At 51.6% G+C, this 12,182-nt stretch overlaps 3 protein-coding genes across 3 annotated transcripts; 1 reads left to right on the plus strand and 2 right to left on the minus strand.

The window, feature by feature from the left end:
* Positions 1-426: 426 nt before the first annotated feature.
* On the plus strand, positions 427-6,752 carry BO85DRAFT_387749 (fatty acid synthase beta subunit; the record flags this gene model as incomplete). Its single annotated transcript, XM_025656681.1, has 4 exons — positions 427-5,566; positions 5,610-6,092; positions 6,141-6,256; positions 6,301-6,752. The coding sequence occupies 4 exons, from the start codon at positions 427-429 to the stop codon at positions 6,691-6,693; spliced, it is 6,132 nt and encodes a 2,043-aa protein (XP_025521348.1). The 3' UTR covers positions 6,694-6,752.
* Positions 6,712-8,252, minus strand: BO85DRAFT_495302 (salicylate 1-monooxygenase sala; the record flags this gene model as incomplete). Its single annotated transcript, XM_025663906.1, has 2 exons — positions 6,712-7,526; positions 7,589-8,252. 2 exons carry the CDS (start codon positions 8,250-8,252, stop codon positions 6,730-6,732), a joined length of 1,461 nt encoding a protein of 486 aa, XP_025521349.1. The 3' UTR covers positions 6,712-6,729.
* A 1,536-nt stretch (positions 8,253-9,788) lies between these two features.
* BO85DRAFT_444711 (transferase family protein) lies at positions 9,789-11,242 on the minus strand. The gene has a single exon (XM_025659091.1). It carries the CDS (start codon positions 11,235-11,237, stop codon positions 9,834-9,836), a length of 1,404 nt encoding a protein of 467 aa, XP_025521350.1. The 5' UTR covers positions 11,238-11,242; the 3' UTR covers positions 9,789-9,833.
* Positions 11,243-12,182: the final 940 nt, after the last annotated feature.

The following is a 12,182-nucleotide window of genomic DNA, read 5'->3' on the forward strand; positions in this document are numbered from 1 at the left end:
CCAGTCACAGGGAACCTGACGTGTCAAAAGCCTCCGGGTGGCTAGGCACTAAAACTCCGTCTGCGAAACTCCGGGGAGAGCAAGTGTGGGTGTAGGGCTGGGCCTGGCCAGACTCCGGCCAGGCAGAAGGGTTTCAATATGATTATGCAGGAGAAAGTGGGCTGTTTCCCGTCATTGACTACCCCGGATCAGCAATGCATCTACACGCTAGTGGAGAAAATTACCGCAGAAAGAGTCTGACCCCATATCGCGATCTCGAACTGACTAGGAGCGCCATCGACAACGCAAAGGATGGACTAGTGTGTGCTGCACGGAAGTCTACCCCCGACTCCAGAGTGATGAATCAACGAGTGGACTATGATATGCTTCAAAATGAATCACTGAAGATTAATAACAGGCTGAATCTTGCAAAATAGCGAGGTCGGCATGGCACTTGAGATTTCCCCCACGGGTGTGGCATATTCAGCACCGGCAGATGCCATGTGCGCTGCTCTCTCGCCCTCGCCACCAGTGTCTGATACGTCATCTCCAGCTCGTTCTGTTACAGTTGACCTTTATTTCGATCTTATAGACAGCAAGCTAGTTTTACCGATTCCTATCAAGCACTTTCCATGCATCCAGTCATATAGAACGGCGTTTATATCGCACTTCTCTTCTCATCCCAACATCTCGCAGGATTCAGCCTTGTTATGTTTGGCTTTCATTGAGTTTCTTCTTGCCCAGCAAGGGCTTTCCAGGTATTCACTAGCAGCTGTATTGCGAGCTTTTGAGGCCGAATTCTTGCACGGCGATAACGAGATACATTGCCTCATCGCGGAGTTGACTACGGTCGCTAGCGAACGGCAGAAGTGGTTAAGGATCTATTATGATGCTGTTGAGGCCAGTGGTGATCTAACATGTACAGCCTCGCGCAACCTTTCCAGGGGCAGCGCTTTATTAGACCATGTGCAGGCTAGTGGGTACCGCCTAATGGCCGTATTTGGTGGTCAAGGTGAGGCGAGTCGGACATGTGTGCAGGAGTTGGCAGACCTATACGCCGCATATAGGCCTCTGCTGGAGTCTTTCATTCAGCAGACTGCTACTTTACTTTCTGAACTTTCTAGGCTTCCGGATTCCTGGTTCAGTCGCCGTGGACAGTCACTGGACTTGATGACGTGGATCAGCGACGTATCTCTTATCCCAGAATGTGATTACATAGCCCAGGCTCCAGTCAGTGTTCCTGTTATCGGGCTGCTGAGCCTGGCACGATATACAGTGACCTGCCGGGTTCTGCACATGGACCCAGGGCAGCTACGTGCGACTTTTTCTGCAACTACCGGGCACTCACAAGGTTTATTGATATCTGCAGTCATATCCGTGTCTGACACCTGGGACACATTCTATACGAACTCTCATCTTGCAGTTGAAGCTTTGTTTTGGCTTGGTTTGGAATGTCACCAAAATGCGCCCAATGGTTATTCTTGGGTCACCGCGTCCGCCCTTAATGAAACAAGCATCGCGCCATCATATATGCTTAATGTGCGAGGTGTTTCTAGGGAGCAGCTAGGGTGTATACTAGATCGCTTGAATGAGACGTTACCGCGAGATGACAATGTCCAACTAGCCTTGGTTAATGGGCATGACCATTTTGTGGTGGCAGGGCCAATTGCATCCTTGGTGCATATGGATAGTCAGCTCCAGAGCATGAAAGGCCCCGACACTGATACTAGTCGGGTTCCCTTTAGCAGCCGGAAGCCGGCTATTCAACATGGATTTCTACCAATCAGTGCCCCATTTCATACGGAATACCTTGCGAAAGCTGTCACAGCCTTGAAGTCGCGGTTCCTAAGGCAATACATCGCGAAAGAGCAACTGAAAATTCCCGTCTACCACACGTCCACTGGAGAGGATTTGCGGAACGGTTATGAGAATATACTGCATGCCATTTTCAATGCCATTGCTCGGGAGAATTGCGATTGGCCCGCAGCTTTATCTGGAGAAGAATGTATGTCACCATCGCACATCATCGTTTTTGATCGCGGTGGACTTGGACCGATGGTTCAACGAATTGTGGAAGGGAAGGGCGTCCGCGTTATTCAAGGTGGCGATCTTGAGTCTCGTGACTCTGATATAGGTACCATGCGAGATCTATTCTCTCCGCGCCTGCTCGACTCGTCTTTGAGGCCTCTTAGCTGGGCTCAACAGTTTCGACCGCGTCTGACCGCAGGATCTGTACGGACGCGGATTTCTAGCCTTTTGGGTACCCCTCCGGTGGTTGTAGCTGGTATGACACCCACTACTGTTCACTGGGACTTTGTTTCTGCCATAATGAATGCTGGATATCATGCAGAACTTGCCGGAGGTGGCTACAGGGACAGCTCTGACATGACTACCGCAATCAATGACCTTGTTGCTCATATCCCCGCCGGTCGCGGTATCACCTGCAACATTATATATGCTAAGCCCCAAGCCATGCGGTGGCAGATTGCATTTATACGTCGACTGTCTCATGATCGCGTGCCTATCGATGGTATAACAATTGGAGCTGGTGTTCCCTCCTTGGAGATAGCATCGGAGTATATTCGGACTCTAGGGTTGCGCCATATCAGCTTCAAGCCAGGATCGATTTCAAGCATTCGACGGGTGATTGACATTGCCAAAGCACATCCCGACTTTCCAGTCATACTGCAATGGACAGGTGGACGTGGCGGAGGCCATCACTCGTTCGAGGGCTTCCACGCTCCGATACTCAGTACTTACGCGACTATTCGACAGCAGCATAATATGTATCTAGTAGCTGGAAGTGGGTTTGGTGATAGTGAAAGTATATACCCTTACATAACTGGGCAATGGTCACTACCATTGGGTTATCCGTGCATGCCTTTTGATGGTGTGCTACTGGGAAGTCGTTTGATGGTAGCTCGAGAAGCGCATACCTCATCTTCTGTCAAGGACATTATCTTCAGGACACCTGGTGTTCCTGACTGCGACTGGGAGAAAACGTACTCTGGACCGGCTGGTGGAATTATCACGGTACAGTCAGAAATGGGCGAGCCCATCCACAAGATTGCAACCAAAGGTGTGATGTTATGGGCAGATATGGATCAAACTGTCTTCAGTCTGCCTCGGAAAGACCGCATCGCATACCTGGAAAAGCATCGGACTTCGATAATACAGCGCTTGAATGCTGAATTTGCCAAGCCGTGGTTTGGCCGCAACAGTTTAGGTGACATAGTGGACCTGGATGACATGACTCACACTGAAGTTTTGCGTCGTATGGTGGAGTTGATGTATGTCAACCACCAGAAACGGTGGATTGACCCATCATATGTTGACTTTACCATGGCCATGGCCACTCGAGCATTAGAGCGCCTAACTCGTGTTGCTACCCTCGACTCAGACCTCACACGATTAGTTCTATCCGACACTCCGATGCAGTTCCTCGACGCCTTCACCGTCGCGTGTCCTAGTGCTTCCAACGAGATCATGAATCCAGAGGATGTTTCTTTCTTCTTGATGAGGAGCAAAATTCCAAACCAGAAGCCAGTCAACTTCATACCTGCTTTGAATGATGACTTTGAGTTCTATTTCAAGAAAGATTCACTTTGGCAGGCAGAGGATATTGATGCTGTTGTCGACCAGGATGCTGAGCGAGTTTGCATCCTACAGGGCCCGGTGGCAGCTCAATACTCCGTTCGGCAGGACGAGTCGGCAAAAGAAATTTTGGACAATATAATGAGTGGCCTTGTTGAACGTATGCAGCGTGATGGAGGTACCGACACCTCTTCGCCTAGTCCAGGCAGCGGACTGGTCACGCCAGAGTCTTGGTCCTCAGTATCGGGTGCCAAGGAGATTGCTATGGACGAGCTCGCCCTCTCATCCACAGCTTCGGAGACTACGGATGACCGTTCCCTTTCAGTGAGTGCCGTCATTGCAAAGGGCGGGAACTTGCCGCCGTGGCTACGGGCCTTTTTCGAGGACAATCTCATCTTTCGAAATCGACGTCGCCAAGAGAATCCATTTCAGCAGTTCATCGCATCGTACCCGGACACAAAGGTTCAATACAATGCTGAGCATTCAGAGGCATGTGTGACTGTTCAGGATGCGTGCGGAGCTACTTCTCTCATGAAAGTGTCGTGTCTCGATGGCCTCGAGATTAGAGTAGATCTCTACCCTCCTCAAGTCTCTGATCCACTCCAGTTGGTGTACATGTATGATCCCAAAGGCATCCCGTTCTCGCTTACTGAGATCACCTCGAAGCGCAATGCACGTGCGAGGTCTTTTTATAGCAGTCTTTGGATGCAGAAGGCCGACACTGGCATTCAGGAGACTTACCACGGTCGGGAAAGGATCCTCACACGCGAACTGCTGGATGATTTGATTGCCGCGGTGGGTCCGGCATTTCCGGATTCCCGGCTCATCAAAACAAACTCGGATATCCTGCCAATCAGCGCTGGGATAGTCATTGCGTGGGACGTTATCACCAAACCTTTGGTAACTGGAGAGATCGGTGGTAATTTGCTATTTCTGGTTCACCGTTCTAATATATTCGATTACTGTGCCAGTGCAGATACATTACGTGTTGGCGATGGTGTCAGCTGTCGGTCGCGGGTGCAAGCTGTGTATGTGGAGGATGCAGGCAAGGTGGTTGTTATTGAAGCCCAAATTATCCGATCGGGAAAAGCGGTCATGAAGATCACATCTACGTTTCTGTATCGAGGTTCATTCCGCTCGGAGTCGACATTCAGACGGGAACAAACACAATGGGCACTCCATATCAGGTCAGCTCTGGAAGAAACGGTCCTGCGGCGTCGCCCGTGGTTTCAGCTGCACGATACTGCCACAAATCTTGTAGGCAGAGATCTTGTCTTCCGTATAGAGACTCATGAAGTGGACAAGGAGAGTGGTTTCAAGAGCCTTCGTGTGACCGGAACCGCTTGCTTGGATGATGGTGGTGTTCCTGGTCAGGAGGTCGGATTTGTTGACTTCGAATGCGCTCAGTGTGTTGCAAATCCAGTGCTGCAATTTCTAGAGCGCAGAGGGGGTCCAGTGAGCAAGCAGGCGATGCTAGACAAGCCAGGGTGGATTGGTCCCTCATCTATCGATATCCAAATGCCAGTCAGTAATCAAGCATACGCTGAGATATCCACGGATTACAACCCGATACATGTGTCGACCATTTTTGCCTCCCTGGCAAATCTCCCGGGCACAATATGTCACGGAATGAGTACCTCGGCAGTTGCGGTAGCGGCATTGGAGCACCTAGCTCTCGGGGGTGATCGTTCGCGTCTTCGACAGTTTGCAGCGAAGTTTACCGGAATGGTTATGCCACTGGAAAAGCTGGTCGTTCATATACAACATACTGGAATGATCGATGGGCGCATGCGATTGACAGTTGAAGTTGTCCGGAAAGATAGCCAAGAAAAAGTGTTGGAAGCAGAAGCCGTGATTGACCAGCCTGCAACCGCTTATCTCTTCACTGGTCAAGGCAGCCAGAGCAAGGGCATGGGCATGGATCTGTACCAGTCAAGTCCGGTGGCCAAAGCTTTGTGGGATGAGATTGATGCGCAATTGTTTGCGTCGTATGGTACGTAATCTGCCGATGCTGTGACAAACGCTTACGGAAATAGGCTGGTCTGTTTTGGACATTGTCAAGAACAATCCAAAGTCGGTTACCGTCCACTTCGGAGGCAAGCGGGGCCGCCAAATCCGACAGAATTATCTCGCCATCACTACAGAGACAGTGCTCGCCGATGGATCCCGTGTGGAGACCCCTGTTCTGCAGGGGCTCAGTCCATGTTCGACCTCTTACACATTCACTGATTCACGGGGACTGTTATACTCTACCCAGTTCGCCCAACCGGCGATTTTGCTATTTGAGGCAGCGGCAGTAGCCGACCTCCGAAGCAGGGGCTACATATCACCAGATGCAATGTATGCGGGTCATTCGTTGGGAGAATTCGGGGCGTTGTCTGCTCTGTCCAATTCAATTCCCATGGGAGCTTTGGCAGAGTTGGCGTTTTACCGGGGACTCATGATGCAGGCATCTGTGGCAGGGGACAACGGGAATGCGTACGGAATGGTGGCGGTCAATCCTAAGCGTGTGTTACGATGTAAGTGATACGAGGCGGCTACAGGCTGAACTTCGGCTGACTGGTCAGTCTTTGATGAAGCAGGTTTGAGTAGGCTGGTGCAAAGGATCGGTCTGGCTAGTGAGGAGCTTCTCGAGGTAGTCAACTATAATATTGACGGTGAGCAATACGTGTGTTCAGGGACGGTGAGTATTCGAGCCTCTTTGCGTTGTGAATGCTAATGTGTTAGGTGACCAATCTTTGTGTGCTTGGGCGGATGCTGGACTACATCTCTCAGTCCGATGGATTGGAGTTAAACCATGACAGTATAATCAATCGGCTACTCTCTAAGGCAAGAGAATTATCGCCACCGATACAGCTTCGACGAGGGCAAGCCACGATTCCATTAGAAGGTATCGACGTGCCCTTCCACTCGAGTCACCTGCGGTCAACTGTGGATCGGTTCCGACAGTGCTTGCTCCGACCGGGGTTTCTGGAGGGAAACGTGGATCTGGAAGCACTGCGACGGTACATACCGAATGTAATGGCTCGACCATTTTCAGTGGATGAGGAGTACATTCGGGAAGCATACGAGAGGACACACAGTCCCGTCCTAGAAGAGATGTTAAGAAAGGGTGTGTAAATAGATACCCTAGAATTCCATCACTGCGTACACTGGCTAGTTCCACAAACACCAACGATATTGTCTTTCTACTTCTGCCACCATCGCATCCACATTAAAATACCACACCCGATGACTCCTCTCTTTAATATCTGCAAACGCACGATCCATATCCGCCCCAACACTCTCGTCCATCCACTCATACGTCCATCCCACCTCGCGACTACTCCTCACCAACCACTGCGACCGCTCATATCTCACCCTCGAATACGCCCTCACCGCCGCCTCCAATGCCCCATTCACCTCCACCCCGCGATCCACATCCTCCCTCGCCCTCCTAATAGCCGTAACCAGCGCCAACGCATCCTCAACCCCCATCCCCGCTCCAGCTCCATGATGCGGCGACGACGCATGCGCCGCATCCCCCACCAGCGCCACGCTCCCGTCCGCATACTTCGGCACCGGACTGTCATAAGTATCAAAGACAGCCCACTTATCCAGCTCCTCAGGCAGCAGATCAATTACAGCGCGCACAAACGGACCCCATTCCCTGAACGCGTCCACGACTTCACTCTTCCTCGCTGGTGCCGTCATGCCGGACTGCACCCAGTCATTCGGGTCCTGCACAAACGCAACGACATTCATGAGCTGCTGCTTCGCGACAGGGAAATGCAGCACATGTGCTCGTGGCCCGCAGTGCATATGTTGTCGCAGGGCGCTGTAGCGGCCTAGTTTGCTGATTGCAGTGAACATGGGTACCAAGCCCCGGAAGGCGAATTGATGGGTGTATCGGGGTTCTGTCCCCGGGTAGAGATGGGTGCGGATGAGGGATTTGATGCCGTCGCAGGCGAGGACTATCATACTTCATCAATATCATGTAGCTAGGGATGAATTATAGATGGGACGAAGTACATACCAAGATCACATTCCACTCTGCCCCCATCACTAAACCGCAATTGTATCCTTCCTGAAGGGAGATACTCATACCCCTCCACCCGCTTATTGTACTCCACTACACCCTCAGGCATAAGTTTCATCACTTCATCGAGAAACTGCCCCCGATGACATCCTTCAAACCCTCTCGGGCCGGCATACAACTTGTAGACTTTTCCGGAGACGTGCACACCGTTACCCTCATCTTCGCCTCCCCTATTATTATTATTATTATCTTCAAATCTATCTGGATAACGATCCCCTCCGATCCCCCTAACATCCACACCTCCTCCCTCCCCACCCTTCGATGTCCCCCAACAATCACCCCCCGTATATGTCCTGAACCCATCCACAAACCGCATACAGTAATCTGGATCTTCCACTTCGCCGTTAAGTGTCGCTACGCGCGCTACGCACTCCGCGATGCGCGGGTCCATGAGCGTCATGCACTTCCGCGCGCAGGTCGTGAAGCCGATTCCGGCGCCGAGTTCGTGGGTTGTGGCGGATTGTTCGTAGACTTTTATGCGGAGGGTTGTTCGGTTTGAGTCGGTGGTGGAGATGGGGATGTTAAGCAGGCCTAGGGCGAGGAGGGTGCCGATTAGGCCGGAGCCGATGATGGCGATTTCTATTTTGTTGTCTGTGGACATGGTGGTTGTGGTTGATGGTCATCCGATTGTTTGATTGATTGAGGTATTTCTGGTTTTGGGTTGTATGGAGTGGTTTATTCTTTACTAGATGGCAATGACAATTAGTGAGCTACTATTGCAATACTGATAGTATCTACATGCCTACCCAGTCAACAACTAGTTAGTAAGTAAGCAAGGAATGCTTAACCCTGTTAAGCATCCCCATCATCCCAGTCCTAGCTAAAACCAGTGTAACACTACTGACAGATTAATAGTAACACAATATGTATGTACCCCAGGAACCAAACCAATACCTACACGAACCGGTTTTGTTGAATTGAACCAGGACCAGCATCTTAGCTTAGTTCTTGTGCGACGTCACACAGTCCGCAGTTCCCTCCCTTCTTCCGTTGGTTGTGGTGTTGCACAGAAACTGGAGTACAGGCAAGGATGGAGTTCCCGGATGAAGGAATATCTTTGCTCGGAGGGGAATTTAATGTTGTTGGTCGGGTTGGGAATATCTCCAATCCTATTATCAGTACTCGTGTCTTTTCTTCGGCTGGTTATGGTTGTCGTTGTGGTACAATTGCCAGAAAGAGTGCCAGTGATGTTCTGAACCGAAGCGTGAAGATTCTCCGCTGGAAATATATTCCGGATCACTTACTACTACTTAGTACTAGTCTCCTGGTGGTGTGTCCCATGCACTAACTGAGTGATTTCTCTTCAACATGAAACCCGTTTCACCATCATCCATGTCTGTCACACCTGTTCCTTTTTTCCCATGTTGCACAAATGCACCCCTGAAGGTAATTACTCTGTTATTGTCATGCTATGGTGTGAGTTGTGTTGTGTTGGTCCGGTCCGGGCCGTACGGGCGGACGGGCGGGCGGCGACGGAACAAACAAATAAATGAACCAAGGAACGGAAGATATTGTACGGGCGGACAGACGGGAAGATGAAACGGCGTTTACAAATTTCTAATTCTAAATGCTTAGCTGGTATCTGAGGGGTCAATATGTGGTGGTTTAATTCTCCGGAAGTCTTTATTTCTGGATGGGTTGTTACACTGTGTGTGTCTGGTTTGTGTGTTCGGGGATATGAATGTGGGAGTTCGGTTGACGGACGGACCGGGGTTTTCCATGGGTTATTGTTAGGAAAATGGAGGGTATTACCGGACTGACGGAGGGGAGAGGTCAGGTCAGATAAGTATGTACTGTGTAGTGTAGAGCCCGGGGCAGGGGGTGAACTGTGCTTCTGCTCTGGCTCTGCTTCTGCTCGTGGGAGTGCCGATTACGGAGTTTAGGAGTGGGATTGGAGTGGGGGTTGATGTGCATGTTGCATGTTGCAGGTGGAGTGTGAGGCGTCATATTTGGGGTGAGCAGTTTAATTCTACTTCGCTTCGTAGATGGTGGTGATTGTGCTGGGAGAGGCAGAAGCAGCGATGGGATGTTGAAGGCAGGGAGGCAACAGAAATGGATGGGTGTAGAGATATCCCCCATACTGTTGGAGGGTTACTGTGTTATCTACAATTGAGTTCGAACTACTGTAGATCGCGAGTCATGTCTATCTCGTTATCATTTACTATCATGGCACGTATACTAATCACCCAACATACTCCACCCACTCTCTCCACCGCTCATCCTCTCTCAGCCCCTCCATTTCCCATCCATCCAAACACATTAGCACTTCTATTCCCGTCTCTTGACGAGATTCCTCATCTCCCACACTACCGTACCAGTCCCCCGCCGGTCCGATATAGCAACCGCCTGGCAATACCCCGCCTCCTGGGCGACGGACTCCCTCGCACCGTCCTATTGCACCTCCCAGATTCAACCGGTCATAGTCCACATGGGCGATACTGGAGCAACTCAAATCCGTAGCCAGCTGAAACCCGCCTCCGCTGTAGGCGATCTTGCTCTTGTCTGGCTGCCGCGCTAGAAACGTAGCGTAATCGCGCACAGCATCCAGCGTGCGTAGATCGGCAACTTGGTCCCGAAGCTTCGCAGCCAGGGTAGCCAGCGGCAGCGAGGTGATCTCGCCCAGCGGGAGACGCAGGGTAGCGGTACGAATCATGTGCCCCATGTAGGCTGGGGAGAGGTGCAAAGTGCGACGGAGGTCCATGGCACGGGAGATTTTGGAGACGTCAGTAGCAGCGAGCGGGCTAGGGGAGTGGTGGAGACGAGTAAGCGTTAGTCGTTGCCAGATAAATGCCGTGAGGGCATCATTGGGGGTGATCTGCACAGGGGTGCTGTGTGATGGGGAGGCGACGGCGGCCTCGGCGTAGATCGCCTCGACGGCCCGTCTGGACAAGTGAAAATAAGCCCATTGGAAGGTGGGGAACAGTGCTGTCAGGTTAGGGGGGATCTTCGGCATGAACGAAGGGAGATACTCGCAGTAGTCGTAGCGGAGGGGCTGGCTGTCATCCAGCAGGGGAATCAGATCCCGGCGGTCCAAGTTGCCCTCGGTGACCTCGGCCTTTGGGATCGATTCGCCCCGCGTGAGACGGGCCAGTAGCGAGGCGATTTGAAAGATGCCGCTGGCGTCGATGATGTTATGCTGTGCGGCTAGGGTGAGTAGGAATCCTCCATTCAGGATATTGGCTTGAATGTCGAGCACGGGGGCGGGTTCAGTGTCTGGATAGGGGATGGGGAAGACCGGGTGGGGAGGGGAGAAGTGGGTGCTTGGCATTTGGTTGAAGGGAAAATGTGCCGTTCGCAGAGTGTTATAACTGGGGATTTGGGGATCCGAGCGATGGTCGACGTAGCGGATGATGGGGAATTTGCGAACTGGATAAGGGACGACTTGGTAGGCACCGGACGAGGTGGGTGAGGCACCCGTCTTGATGACCTGGCCTGCCAGAATGGGGAACAGGGTTAGCAGCCGCTGCACGGCGGATTCCAGGTCAATGGTGGGAGTGGTGTTGGAGGCGAGCTGGAAACAGAGGATGGCGTGAGTGTAGGACTGGAGGAGGGGCAACTGGCCCAGAATGTCCTGAGTGTGAGCCATGGCGATTTGTCAATTGTATCGCGATTGATTGCTAGATTGATTGCTCTTGATGACAGTGATGATAGGGTTGATGTCAAGCCCGGCTGTCAATGGTGGATTGCCATCGCGACCACGCTTGTATAAATAATGCATAAACACTACGAATAAGAGAAATCACTGGTCACAGGCAAGTTTCACGAACTGCCAACCAGTTTCACAGTCAGATGGCCGGTGCCAGGCAGTTTGGTTCTGAATCCCTTCCAGCATGGCAGCTGTAGGGACGGTCAACTCGCATGCAGAACGGATTAATCCATTGCTCTGTGCGCATTGTCCCTTTCTCTCTCTGTGATTTTACCACTTTTGGTAGCATTATGCCTCGTCTAATTTCCCTCAGTGACATGGTGGCATTTTCTTCTGAAGGATCCGCCATTTTGGCGCCAGTATCGGCCCGTCCGAATTGGCAAAAAGCAAGCATCAATAGTGGCTCCATTTTGCAGGCGATCCTCAGCTGGTGATCCACGGGCTGATCGATCTCGGCCCGATTTGGCTGTCTTATTCTATCAATTAGCCATTTCCAGTAAGACTGGTCTCGTCTAGAATTAGTTGCCAGTCAGTTGGGACCAGGTTGCAGCAGTGGTAATTGTAATGCAACCAGCAGTGGATGGGGGTCCACGGGGAAGACGAATAGGGGACGCCACCAGCCCTGAAATGGTCACCAGAATCACAAACTTTGCACCTTCGCTCAGCTTCCACCGCCCACTACGCTAAAATCCACCGAAATTTAATATAATGCTCATTTATGCCAGACGACTCATCGCTCGGATCTCGATTCTGCACGCACGCCAATCAGGATGGCGCCATCCGACCGGCTGGCCCGAGCGGATCCTCCAGTCTCTGATCTATCGGTGCGGATCCTGCCACTAGCGATGAACCAAAGCTCATCCCGACAGAACTTTCGCCTCCACT

This window comes from Aspergillus piperis (assembly GCF_003184755.1).
Source record: "Aspergillus piperis CBS 112811 unplaced genomic scaffold BO85scaffold_1, whole genome shotgun sequence".
In the NCBI taxonomy this organism is placed as follows: domain Eukaryota; kingdom Fungi; phylum Ascomycota; class Eurotiomycetes; order Eurotiales; family Aspergillaceae; genus Aspergillus; species Aspergillus piperis.

Excerpts from the sequence above, each read along its gene's own strand:
- BO85DRAFT_444711 (XM_025659091.1), bottom strand. The coding sequence starts at position 11,237 with ATGGCTCACACTCAGGACATTCTGGGCCAGTTGCCCCTCCTCCAGTCC.